The 12,681-nt window shown below is 31.1% G+C and overlaps 1 protein-coding gene across 1 annotated transcript; it reads right to left on the bottom strand.

Annotated features, from left to right (window-relative positions):
- Window positions 1-2,167: 2,167 nt before the first annotated feature.
- On the bottom strand, window positions 2,168-12,270 carry LOC146995502 (cuticle protein 10.9-like). The gene is made up of 5 exons (XM_085824212.1): window positions 12,202-12,270; window positions 11,022-11,111; window positions 8,065-8,175; window positions 5,125-5,431; window positions 2,168-2,487 (listed from the first exon to the last, which is right to left on the bottom strand). The coding sequence occupies exons 1-4, from the start codon at window positions 12,211-12,213 to the stop codon at window positions 5,162-5,164; spliced, it is 483 nt and encodes a 160-aa protein (XP_085680338.1). The 5' UTR covers window positions 12,214-12,270; the 3' UTR covers window positions 2,168-2,487; window positions 5,125-5,161.
- Between the last annotated feature and the right edge of the window lie 411 nt (window positions 12,271-12,681).

Below are 12,681 nucleotides of genomic sequence, written 5' to 3'. Positions count from 1 at the left end.
TGAAATCGTATTTACTATCTCTCCTTGGTGTCTGATGTTTAGAAACCAAAATCAAGACTCACGGCTTAAAACTGTGAATTGTATTAAAGAATTCTCATTTCAAGTATAACTAATCATGATTGTGTGGTACTGAACACCGGTCTCTAGAAATATATTAAAATACGATTAGCGAAATGCGATTAAAATACAGCTCTTGGGTTGTAAAGTGGATCAGATTAGTAACGCAGCATTTAGCAAGGACATGGCCTTTCCCACCTAGAAAGATGTAGTCGGATCATCGTGCTTGCCAATAATACTACTGAAATCAGAAATCAATCTTATCCAGACCTATCATATTGTCAAGTTGAAATTATTCACAGCTGATTGCTGAGTTTAATAACACAAAGAACCTGTTCTCTCAAAAAGAGCTTCCTGATTTCGAGCTTTAGTTTCTGAGTTTTTTTATGTTTTCAACTTTATATATTAAGCACATTCTTACTTTCCCATGTTAAAATTGCATAGTTAATTATTTGATAAGATAGCATTTTGAATACTCTCTGTATTGGAAGGTTGACCTAAAAAATAAAATTTAGTATCTGCATTCTTCAAAGAAACAATTCGAAATATTTCAGTTAGAGAGATTCATTTTACCGTGAATGAAATCTAACAATGAAACTGTAAACGTACAGTGATCTTAAGTGTTTATCTAATAATAAGCACACTATAAATAAATTATTATACTATGGTTTTCTGAATTTTCTTCTCCGAAATGACTTCAAATTTTGTTTTACCTAATATTATTTATAAAAAACTCTTTTTTGGTATACTATTTAAATCTGTAATTTTGGGTTTCTAAATATTTTTAGTGGTACTAGAATAATGATCTTTGAAGATACACTTTCCTTCAGGAATATAGTCTGCAGATGTTAAATCTGGTCAATAAGTGGGAATGGCTGAGCTTTTTGGCATTTTTCTTTTACTTGAAACTTCTTGACACGAATGGGATGGTGTGAAATACAATAGTCTTAATCAAAGTAGAGGGCAAGTAATCAATGTCATCATAATACAGATAGATTGTCATGCAGAAGAAACCAGTTATTCGATCGAACCTTTTCGAGGCTAACGTGCTGAATTCTCTTCAGAAGATTGTCCATTATTATGTCTTTATAAAATATGGAATTCACTGGCTATATCTCAGGAAAAGACTCTTTGTGAATTTTTCTCTTTCAAATAAAAAAGTAACCAAATATGTCTTTTAACGAAACTTCTGAAATTGAAGTTTTTGTGGAAGCGGTGAACCAACCAAAGCAGATGTTTTTCTTTTGTCTCAGGATCCTAAATAACGCCCCAAATTTCATCATTAGTCACAGTTTATTAGAAAATATCATGATTAATGCCTCTCATTTGAATTAACAAATAACAGACAGAAATTTGGTCTTCAGTTCTGCAATTAAATCATGACGAACAAAAACAAAAAAATCTTTTCTTTTTCAAAGATCTCCCACGAAGATTTTATGAGAAGTGTCTTTACTGATAATAAGTTGATCAGTACATTTTAAAGAGATGCTTGACGATTTTCAGCAACGCAAACGACTTTTATTGATTTTCTCATTTGTTCTAGACTGCAAAGACTACTGGGTTTAACATTAAGATCTTAGCATTCGTCACGAAGTCGTCTGTTACAATGACATACTTTGGATAGGGTTAACGCTTAAGTCTCGTGTGCTTCATACATCATTCCAAATGCCTCTTTTGCTGTTGTTTTTGCTTTACAGACAAATCTGATTGATGCTCACTCAGCTTTCGAATTTACGATAGCAGTTGTTCTCTGGATTAACTGTAACTCAGTTTCGATTAGAAATTGTTAAAATGCGTTGATAATTCTCTCCGTATGCAGGCAATATTTTTAAAAAGGAAGTTAACATGTCATAGTAATAAATGCTGTTAGGTTTCGATTAGTAGATTTGCTAGATTGTGATAAAACATATTATTCCTAAACCTATACAGACGTGCGGCGTACATGATTTTTCCTAATGATAAATTCAAACTCTTCATATTGTACATTTTGAAACTTGAATAATACAACTTGGTAAAGAATCCTATTTTGTATTCCAGAGTAAGACTGCGCCTAACTAAAATTTTCTCCTCATTATATGGAAGTGTAATTACTAAGAGAAACTACGAGCCGTTTATGTAAAAACAACTTTTATTTATGCTTAAACATAACAAAATAGCTGGTTATTATACATTTTATTCAATAAATAAAACAAACAGGAGAGAAACATTGTTGAGGAAACAGAAAATTTATAAATATAAATAAGAAAAGTTTTTCGTTGGATAGCTCAGAATTACCAAGGAAACATCCACTGGAAAAAAAGAAATTCTCACGCTAGTGAGGCAGGTACACATTTCCAGCAGATAGAAGCTCTAGTCGACTAATCCTTCTGTAGGAGAATTGTCAAGAAGAAATCGGAAAATATTGGAGTGAAAAGATGCTCACAACGAAGGCTGAAATAAAATGAAAATAAATCATTAGATAAATTGACAGTGCTGAAATATTTTAATTCATGAGTGTTACTTCTGAGAATATCTTACACAAATCGTTATAAATGAAAAATTGATAACTTGAAGATTTTTAATCTTTTATTATGTATTCTGAAGATATATAACATCCAAAACGTAATATTTAAATGAGGAAGGTTTAAACTATTGTTCCACTTCTAGCAGTCTCCAATAAATTAATTGAATATTCCTGCCTAAACCAGTGGATTTATTTACTCTTTTAATAGCCTTCACAAGATGAATTGGAAATAAATAAAATCCCAACCTTTTAAAAGTTATTTGAAATAATTTTTTATAGTCAGTTTGAAATTCGGAATTTTTCCAGGCTTCTGTATAATACATTTATTCATACAACTTAAAGGGTTTTCTAATTTAGCTCAATACACTCATTCGGCTTTAGCGGAAAACATAAGCTCCCTAAAACAGTATCTGTTTGCACAAGACACAAGATTATGTATATGTACTTATTTTCATTCTTAATTACTTTCGACAAGGAAAGGAGACGAAAAAAGTATTTGTGCATTGTGCGGACAACTTTCTTAGGCAAATCAACAAGTTTAACTGTCAGATATTGCGATATTCAAATAAATTATCCCACCTGATATTCGAAGTTCGAATTTTGTTTTGTTTTATAAATATCTTATGAAACTTACATACTTTATTTTTTCTAAAGTAGTGATAATGTCTCTGCCCTCTTCCAGAATCTTCACAATTATAATGATCTCAACTTGAAAACACTGTAAACGATATGTTACCGTACAGTTCCTCAAAGAATTCAAACTGTAGTCATATAACGTGTATTTTTTAAAGTGTCACATGTTTGATTTTTATATTAAGTATAATTCTTGAAGTACTGGATAACAGTTGCACTTGAAATACTAGAGTGTTCGAGTTCCATTCACTTGCATGTAATTTCAAGCCATTAAACTCTTACTCGGATTAGAAATAATTTTTAGGCTTTGATATATGTATCATAATTACACATTAAATAAACCAAAATAATTATTATTAACTCAACTAAGCCCTAAATTTGGGAGAAGATGAAGGAGTAAACAAACATTATCAGATGGCAGACAGATGTTATATAATTCAAGAATTCAAGAGATCTGGAAATTTTGCGAAGAAATATTTAAATTATTTGTTACATTAATGTTTAATAAAATGTATCACGTTTTGCAGCACCTTTCGACATTTAGTATTTTATTAAAGATATTAATGCTAATGTGAATAATAATAAAGCCTATAACATTTTTCAGTATCTTTCAATCAAAAGGTTGTTTTATTTTAAATATGAGAGACAATGACAACGTTCTAGAATGAACTGCATGTTTTACTGATGAAAACGTGGAAAAAATCGCACAATTCTTTTCTATCTATTTTGATAGTTGGATTTAAATTGGTTTTTCATAAAGTTTTCATTTTTATAGCACTCTTCAGAAATTTTTCTCATAAGGAAATGAATTAGAATTTTTATTGTGTACTTAAGATGTATATGTATTTATTAAGTAGTTTTTGAGACTTCTAAACAAAACAATTTAACCAGCCACATAAATCGTAAGCATCTTAATTACCTTTTAGCTCTCCTTAGATTACCTCGTAATTGAACTTTATTTCAAAAGAATAACTCATAAATTAAATTAGTTGCAGCATTTTTGAGAAACTTTCATTTTTTTGCATACCTATTATTGAAACCTTCTCGTATTTCACAACGCTCGTAAGCACTTTTAGTCTATTAAATTATCAATATGACTATTAATGATAGAAAATTGTAAGCTTTCTCTAAACAAAAGATTACTAAATTACAGCACATCATTCCCGTATATTTTAAAATAATTGAGGCAGTGGGAAAAATGTCATTCTCTATAAGTTTGTTCTCTCTGTATTCTCTTTTTCGTTCAGTTCAACTTATAAAGTTTCTTCTCAAAATGCTCAGTAAAGTTACATTTCAACAGCTTAATTTGGTTCTTAATTTTCATTTAATATTTATAAAACCAAATTCTCAATCATATATTTCTAAAATTATTAAAATCCTCTTTATTAAGCTTCTTTTTTGTAAAATCTGGAAAAGTCGAAGCTAATGTTTACTTAATTTATCACAATACCTCCATACTGCAAAATATGCGCGTTAGATTTGTTCTACTGTTTCTAGTTCGAATAGAACGAATATTTAGAAAGGTAGCATTTGAAGAAAATCTCAGTTTTTTAAAAGAGATTATACCATCAAGAATTCAAAACAGAAAACAAATAAAAGAGCGTGTTAAAAGATTTCACCTAAAGTTATTTGTTTATATTTAATCCAATTAGTTCGGGAAGATGTGCTTAACGCATATCTCTTTCCTCGATTTAGCATCGCCTGTAGCACCAAACATGCGAGAAAAGTTATTCAATAACATTCAACTTTCACTTTGAATATACTTTGGAGATTCGAGAAAACGTGCGCTGAATTTCAATGTCGATTCAGGTCATTGCACTTGCTATCAACTCCTTTTCATGCTGATGAAAGCAGTGAAGTCAGTTGTTGCTTCCTGACCCTATTTAAATGGATCGTTCTTAAAAAAGAAAGTAAACAAATTTCTAACTTACCAGAATAGAAAAGGAAAGGTAGAAGAGAAGCATGCTTCTAATATCTAGGGTGAGCAGGGGCGGCAAGTCGGGGTGCGGAGTAGACGGGAGCATGGGGAGCAGCGTAACGGGGGAGGGGTGCAGAGTATCCTCCATGGGCAGGGGCTCCATATCCGTGTTTAGGCTCATCGACAACGACTGGGTTGGCGTGGAGGACAACATCAGCTGGTTGCTGGCTTTCAGTTCCAGGTTCGTTAGTCTTGACTTCAGCTCTGTAACCGTGCTCATCGGCGACGTACTGTACTACTCGTTCAATACCGTGGAGATCCTAAAATGACAAATAATACTACATTAATGACACTGCTTTTATTTTTGTCTCGTGTTTTTTACGCAGTAATTGCAAAGTTGGTTGCATAACTATCTCAAATGAAGCCATGATTAAACACGTGTTAAAGCAACTGGTTTTGTAATGCTAGCAACAGAATTTATTTTGAGCTGAAAATAAACTTGCGAAATACTGTCTACACGACGTACCGTAGCAGATCCTTCGGAAAGCTTCAGATACTCATATCCTCGGAGGAACTCAAACCTTTTGTAAAATCTTATAAAAGCTCTCAATTGTTTTTTCTCTCCCCTCTTTTTTAGGTTAGTTGGTATGGAAAGATGACCTATGGTATATAGCACATTTCTGGCGTCCCTCATACTGTTATCTGTACCTGTGCCTCTGCGTATATTTAAATAAAAAAGTAATAAATATGCACATGAAGCGAAAAATATCGTAACGTGTTATCACTGTCATGTAATTCCTTTAAATCAAAATTAATCTGCAGCGAGTTATTTCTGATCCATGTTGAATTGGTTCGTTATAGATCTAATAAACGTTTTAATGGAGTCTTTGAGAAGTTTTTAAGTCTCTACGTTCGCCTCCATAGATATATCATATCCTAGCCCTTGCAACTGTTGCCATTGTACAAAAAATAAGATCTTTAACTAGACCCGGCTCCAAGACTTTCGTTATTGTAAGCTTTCATTAATATTAGCGCTTCGCATGAATTAAACATATTGATAATAACTCAAATATGTCTTTATTTGATACCGCTTATGAGAAAAATACAGAGCATATTTCTGCTTCTCGAGACCGAGTTATTTAATTCTGGCCAGCTCTGATAAGTTTGTAATTATTCGGCTTTGTGTGATTGCTGCCTATGATTTGAATTGTTATGCAGGTTAGAGGTTTTGCTCCAGCTTAGATTTAAATTTAATCATGTAGTCGTTGACTACTAGCATGCGTTTTAAAATTGAATTTCACTGTAACTTTAGATACATCTCCACAAATAGTGGATGATTCCACTATGCATTTATGTTCTAAAATGTCCACCACCAAGAAATGCATTTATGTTCTAAATTCTGTTAAACAAAAGATTTGTTTAAACCTTTTTAAGTATTTATTAGATAATTTCAGACTGAACGCTCATTCGTGTTACGTCGGCTAGGGGCTCGGAATTAGTTTGTGCTTCCAAAATAAGCCAAATAACAAGAAAGAATTAAAATTTAGGTTCTTGTGTGTTTAGAATCCTTAAAATATAACATTTAGTTCTTTTTTTCATATCTAAACATCTTATAAAAGTCAAATGCTAAATTTCTAAGTTGTGTGTAATTCACCAAAATTTGGTCATGAAATGTTTTTAAAACAAACTTTTTTAAAGTGAAGCGCAGGAAAATGTATTTTGATGTTTTCAGGCCTGTATGGGAAAATACTGAAGTACAGAGTAATTTAACCTAAATCGTTAAGTTCATTCTTCTTCTTTGTAATCATCCGAAAATTAAAATTATTTTTCTGCAGGGAAATTTAAAAAAATTATATTTCAATAAATTGTATGAAAGTATGAAATTTACAAAACAAAAAATAAGACAATTCTTAAAGCATATACGCTGATGTTGTAGAAACTATTAGGCCTTTTGTTTTGGAGCAAGAGACATAAAAAATGTGCCTTGTCCTCGCCCGGACTTGAATTCCGGACCTTCCGATTTCTAACCGGACGTTTTTTGCAGTTGTACCGCAAAGACACGCAAAAGGAAGATAGAAAAGCCTTACATTCTCCCCCACTTTAAAGAGCGACTGGATAGGAGAGGACTGAGCCGCCAAATACCGGTGGTGACGAATAATCGTCCACCAAATTTTTAGTTTTGGGCAACACTTGTACAAACTTTTAGAATTTTTTTAAGGCTAGGAAACCGAAGAAATCCGCACTTCCGTCGCAGAGATTCGAACTCGGGACCTCTAACTGGATGTGCTTTTGAACTTTATCACGAACGCAAGCGGTAAGTAGGGGGGAATCTTACAGTGTATGCCATCAACCGTTTTGCTACTTTGCTACGTATGTACAATTCGAAATAAAGATAGGAAATTTTTTTATTCGAAACTGTTAACGAATTTGTTTTCAAAATAACAATAAAGTAATTCTGAGAAAACCTTTATGCGATCACGTTGAAGCTTATAGTTATGCCCTAGTAAATCAAAACCGCTAAGCAGATTTATTGTTTTTTGACAGAAATACTTATCCACTGTGGACAAATATCGGTTTTAACACATGACTGCACACGCCTCCAGCTGCATTAAATTTCCCATTCAGTGTCTGAGAAAATGCTTCAGTTCTTGTAAACAATGCTCAAACATTCGCAGTTTATGTTATGAGTGAAACAACTTAAAGTACAAAACATGGACGTTTAATAAAGCACTTATTTCAAAACATACGAAGTATATGAAAAAGGGACTTAAAAAATGAATGATGTATGTATCAGATAAGGTTCTATGAGATGTTAAATTTGCGTCAGATATTTACATATTTTAAGGTTGAGGATGGGTCTATGAGTATATGCATCTGATGGAGATATGAAGTTACGAAATTATACTTGTTCATGATTCTCTTTCTTTTAAAACATGGGAAAAAATAAACTTACTTTGTATCCGTAGCTGCCTTGTACTCTTCCGTGTCCATCTCCGCTTTCCTTGCGGAAGGTGACGGTGCCGTAATCATCGTTGGTTTCATATCCAAAATCATAGGGTTGGGGCTGGAAAAAGGTAAATTAAGATGGTAATTATTCTTTGACTTTTATTCTTTGCTGACTAATTCGTACATTAGAAGCAAATGTAAGTATTATTTTACATAAACTTGACTGAAGGAAAATTTGTCAGACAAAACTATCTATAACTTTTTTTGAAAGTGCGTGGGTGCTTTTATTTATACATTGCCCTAATAAGATAGAGACAGAAGAGGATAGCTCACATTTGTTTGTTATCGTACACTTTTATTTAGAATAATATGCTTCTTTGAAAAGAATGGCCTAGTTTTTAACATCTGTTTACATTAGTGAATAAAAAAGAAATTATCGAAAGCGGAGCTTCAAACTTTTAGAGGTATTGTATGCTTTATTCTTACCAGTGAACCCTACGCAGCTAATTTTACAGTTCAAAAGCAAACAGTGATTACAGACGTTCATGTAGTATTTTTATTGCTTGTTTCTATTCATGTTTATTTCAAAATTTAAAATGTAACATTATTTAAAGATGTTAAAGCTCTTGTTTTTGTATCAGCGAATTCTTCGCACATCTAGAATATTATTGCAGCTAAATGTAACTTTTAAACAGAGCATATTTGTATTGACTTTGCAGGGAAACGTTTTTGTTATTTTTAAATTCCTTTCTTTTGGTTTAATAAATAATTATTCTTTTTAAAATTATTCTTCTGAAGGTTCTTTTTAGTTTATTTATATAGTAATTTTGCTTCATTTTAGTAATAATTACAACTTTTAAAGAGCATCAATAAGTTATTACTAAAATAAACTATATTTTGAATGTAAAAATGTTACTTTAAGATAACAGACAAATTATAAAAACTTACATTTAGCACTGATAAGCTATTACATAAATATGTTATTCTTAATTTCATTTAAACTTATTTCCTCGAATTTCATTAGAGAGAGATTTCTCATTCAATTAATTCAGTTCTCACTCCGCGGCAAAGCAAAAATACATAAAAAATGAAAATATATTCATTAAATTTTTAAAATACAAAGAAAAAAGAAACATAAAACGCCAAATACAGTTCAAATCAGTTAAAAAACATTTTTACAATTAAAATTAGAGTTTCTAGGCGAAAATAAGCAATTAAGCCAACGGGCAAGAAGACAGATTTTTTGTGGGCACAAATTTGAAAGTTTAATTTTGGTTCCACTCCGCAAAAAGACTCTGAAGTTGGTGCACAAAATGACTCCGTTAACTATCCTACTAAGAGTTTCAAATGTAAAACAAATTTCGGCTTCATTAGGCTTAGTAGAACTTAAGCAACTTTTATATTGTTGATAATTCTACATTTATTGCATATACGTGAACTAAAGACATAAAAACCTTAACCGGAACATAAGAATAACAAAATTCAATCACTTTTAAAGCACAAAATGCTCAGTTTAACAACATATAATAATAAAAAAAACCTAGCTCACTGAACCGGGCAACAGAGTAGATACACACACACACATATATATATATATATATTTACATGCTTTTGATGCTTCTGATTGCAACCAAAACGCAAGGTGCAGAACTCTATGTTATAGTAGTCCCATATACAAAATTTTAACGTCCTGGAGGTACTCGGTTTTGAGCAATGCGATATACGTACATACATGCATACGTACGTACGTACAGACGTCACGAAAAAAAGTCTTTTCTAAATCCATTTAAATTCATTTTACAATCCGTTTTAGGAAAAAAAAGTCCTTTGTTCTGTCCGTACGTACAGATGTCACGCAAAAACAACGTTCAAATGGATCCGAAAGCAGTCAAAATGGATAATTTCGTTGTAATATGACGCCTGAAATTTTTCGCGATTATAATACTTTCTTTACTTCGTACAAGGAAATAAAAAAGATGACTCTTCTGTGTATTTTCATCAATTATCAATTATTTTTCAGACGGTAAAATAAACTAAATTAAAACATAATACTTCAAAATTTTATATTTCTTTAATTAAAAAAAATCTTTCACTGAAATTAAGTTTAAAGTTTAAATTTATAATCCATATCGTAAAATGAAACGCATTTATTCTATCAAAATAATTCGCATGTAATTTCAAAAGTCAAGAATATCATATTATTGGTTTGACTGATCTAAAGTGGTATGAAGCAGCTACGCATTTTAGATTATACTTTAAACTATTATATTTAAATGAGCATAAATATCCATGTCATTCGAAATATTTCATAAATAAGACAAGTTTTAGAATTAACTTCTGTATACTTTATATAGTATAATACTTTATGTAGTATAATTTGAGAATCAATTGTAAGGCGCAGATTTATTTTGAATTAACAATTAATTATTTACTTGTTTTTTCCTGCTCATTCTTCTTTTTCTAAATGTAGTTATTCTTTCCAGAAAACATAAATGCTCGTAATATAAATTAACGTTAAGTAAAATTCACCAAAAGTATTTTTAGTTAAAGGTGAAAATTAAATAACCATATTTTAACATTTAGAGAACTTATTAATTATCAATAGTAATTGTTGTATTTTCAGTTTTGCAGTTACTTAAAGTAGTTTTACTGTCAACTTAAATTTTACAATTTTGTTTGTGTTACTTTAGATCGGTTAGAAATACCTTTTATCTTTATACGGTTCATTGTTTTGTCTGTGGATTTGTAAAGCTGATTACGTTTAAACGGGAAAGTTCGACATAAATAATAATAGTTTAACTGAAAGTCTGAAAAATATTGACAGCTACATATTGTACAGTAAGAAAAAACTATTATTTTTTGTTTCTGCCGTATTTTCGCACATTTCATCTATTATTTTATAAGAAACCAATATTAACAACTTTGTTTTTAATGTACAAAAATATAAATATTACTGTTACTTACTGGGTAATGCTCTGGTTGATCGTAACCATGAGCTGGTGCTCCATAGTGCTGGGCGAGAGACACAGCAGCAAGAGCTGCAACAAGGATAACCTGCAAGAAAACAAAAAGCAAAGTAAAGTGCAAGTCATATAATAAAATTTCGTACGCTAAATTATAACATGAAGACATGAAGACTTCCAAAAACAAGATCTTCATTCAGGTGCTCAAACACTCTGTAGTTTAAGTAGTCAAGAATATTCTTAGCTTATAAAAATTTATTTTAAATTACAAAAAAAAAAAAAAAAAAAAAAAAAAAAAATTAAATAATTCAAATTTGGCTTGAAGAAGTGCTGAAGAAAATAAATTTCTCGCAATATGCTTCAAACTTTTATCACTTAAATTTCATTATGGCTATCTTAAAAAAGGGACTCTCTCCTTAATTAAAGAAATAAAGCAAAAGAAATGACATGCTTGCTACAACTGAGGTAAAATTCACAGACTCGTTCGAAAATAAAAAATAATATGTAATAAAACTGCAAACATTTGAAAGAATGAGTTTTAAATAAAGCGTCAAATAATGTTATAAATGTGCTTAAATTTTAAAAAGGGGATAACAGAAATTAACTGTTTATTGAGCTGTAGAAAGCATAATAATGTTTCCTATATTAAAATAGTGAAGATTAAAAAACTTTCAACAGCAACATGATAAAAGATAAAATTAGGTTAAGGAATAATCATTGCAGAAAACTAACTTCTGGTATATAAGTAACTGTAATTTTCATACGGAATTAAATTTCGAAGTACCTAGATTCAGAAAGAAAATGCTTTCAATTTTTAATAATGCATTTTTCCTGTTTGGCTTCACTGCTATTGCGTACTCGTATTACAGAAAGAAAGCAATATTCTACAAAAAAACCGTACGTTAGATTTACTGTCCAGGAAAAACTCAACGAACTCTTCAGTAAACAGATTACTGTACCTCTTTTGTCAATTTTTAGTATGAGGGTGATAATTTCTAAACTTTTAGGTTTATATTTTAAGTAAAAAACCATAAAATAATAGGGTAAAACCTTCATATATCATGAAAGCATATCAAATCTTAAGAAGCAATAAACTCTTTCTTCAGAAACGCTTTCCGCGTTAATGTATTTCTTCCATAGAAGTCCTAGATCAAAGAATTATCCAAAGAAGCTCAACGTACCTTTGCGATCATGGCTATAAGTGTTGTTGAATTATTCCCAACGCACTAGAATCGACTGGAGGAATGAATGTGAAATCGAAAGCGATCTGATCGTATTTATACTAGTTGAGCAGAATAAATAAATAAACAAGTTTGTATGTTGAGCAAAATAAATAAAAAAAAAGTTTTGAAAGTCAAAACAAATTCAAATGATTCTACTGAAAGAGAAAATACCACCCTAACTAAATAAAGAAAAAAAATAGCGTGTGGTATACAGTTTCAGGTCTTTTTTTTTCCTTGCCTTCCAGCTTTCTTTGCGAGCAGGTCAGGCACCACCTAGGCGTTCTTGATCAATGGGTTATCAATAATTGTTCCGCTTGACCGCGCCCTGCCCTGAAGCACCTCCTTCAAGCACTTTCCAGAGTTTGGAAAAAAATGCCGCACTTCTCAACTGCACATCACGTTATGATAGGTTTTATCATATACTTACATCCTATTAAT

The sequence above is a fragment of the Stegodyphus dumicola genome, chromosome 9 (genome assembly GCF_044657685.1).
Source record: "Stegodyphus dumicola isolate Sdum_Otavi_A_Nest chromosome 9, ASM4465768v1".
NCBI classification, from domain to species: Eukaryota; Metazoa; Arthropoda; class Arachnida; order Araneae; family Eresidae; genus Stegodyphus; species Stegodyphus dumicola.
Note: the sequence above shows the minus strand (reverse complement) of the source record. Positions and strands in the feature narration are given on the sequence as shown.

Coding starts and splice junctions, on each gene's coding strand:
- LOC146995502 (XM_085824212.1), bottom strand. Junction 8,176..11,021: donor ATCAACCAGAGCATTACCCA/GTAAGTAACAGT, acceptor ACCTTTTTCCAG/CCCCAACCCTATGATTTTGG. Junction 5,432..8,064: donor AAGGCAGCTACGGATACAAA/GTAAGTTTATTT, acceptor TTGTCATTTTAG/GATCTCCACGGTATTGAACG.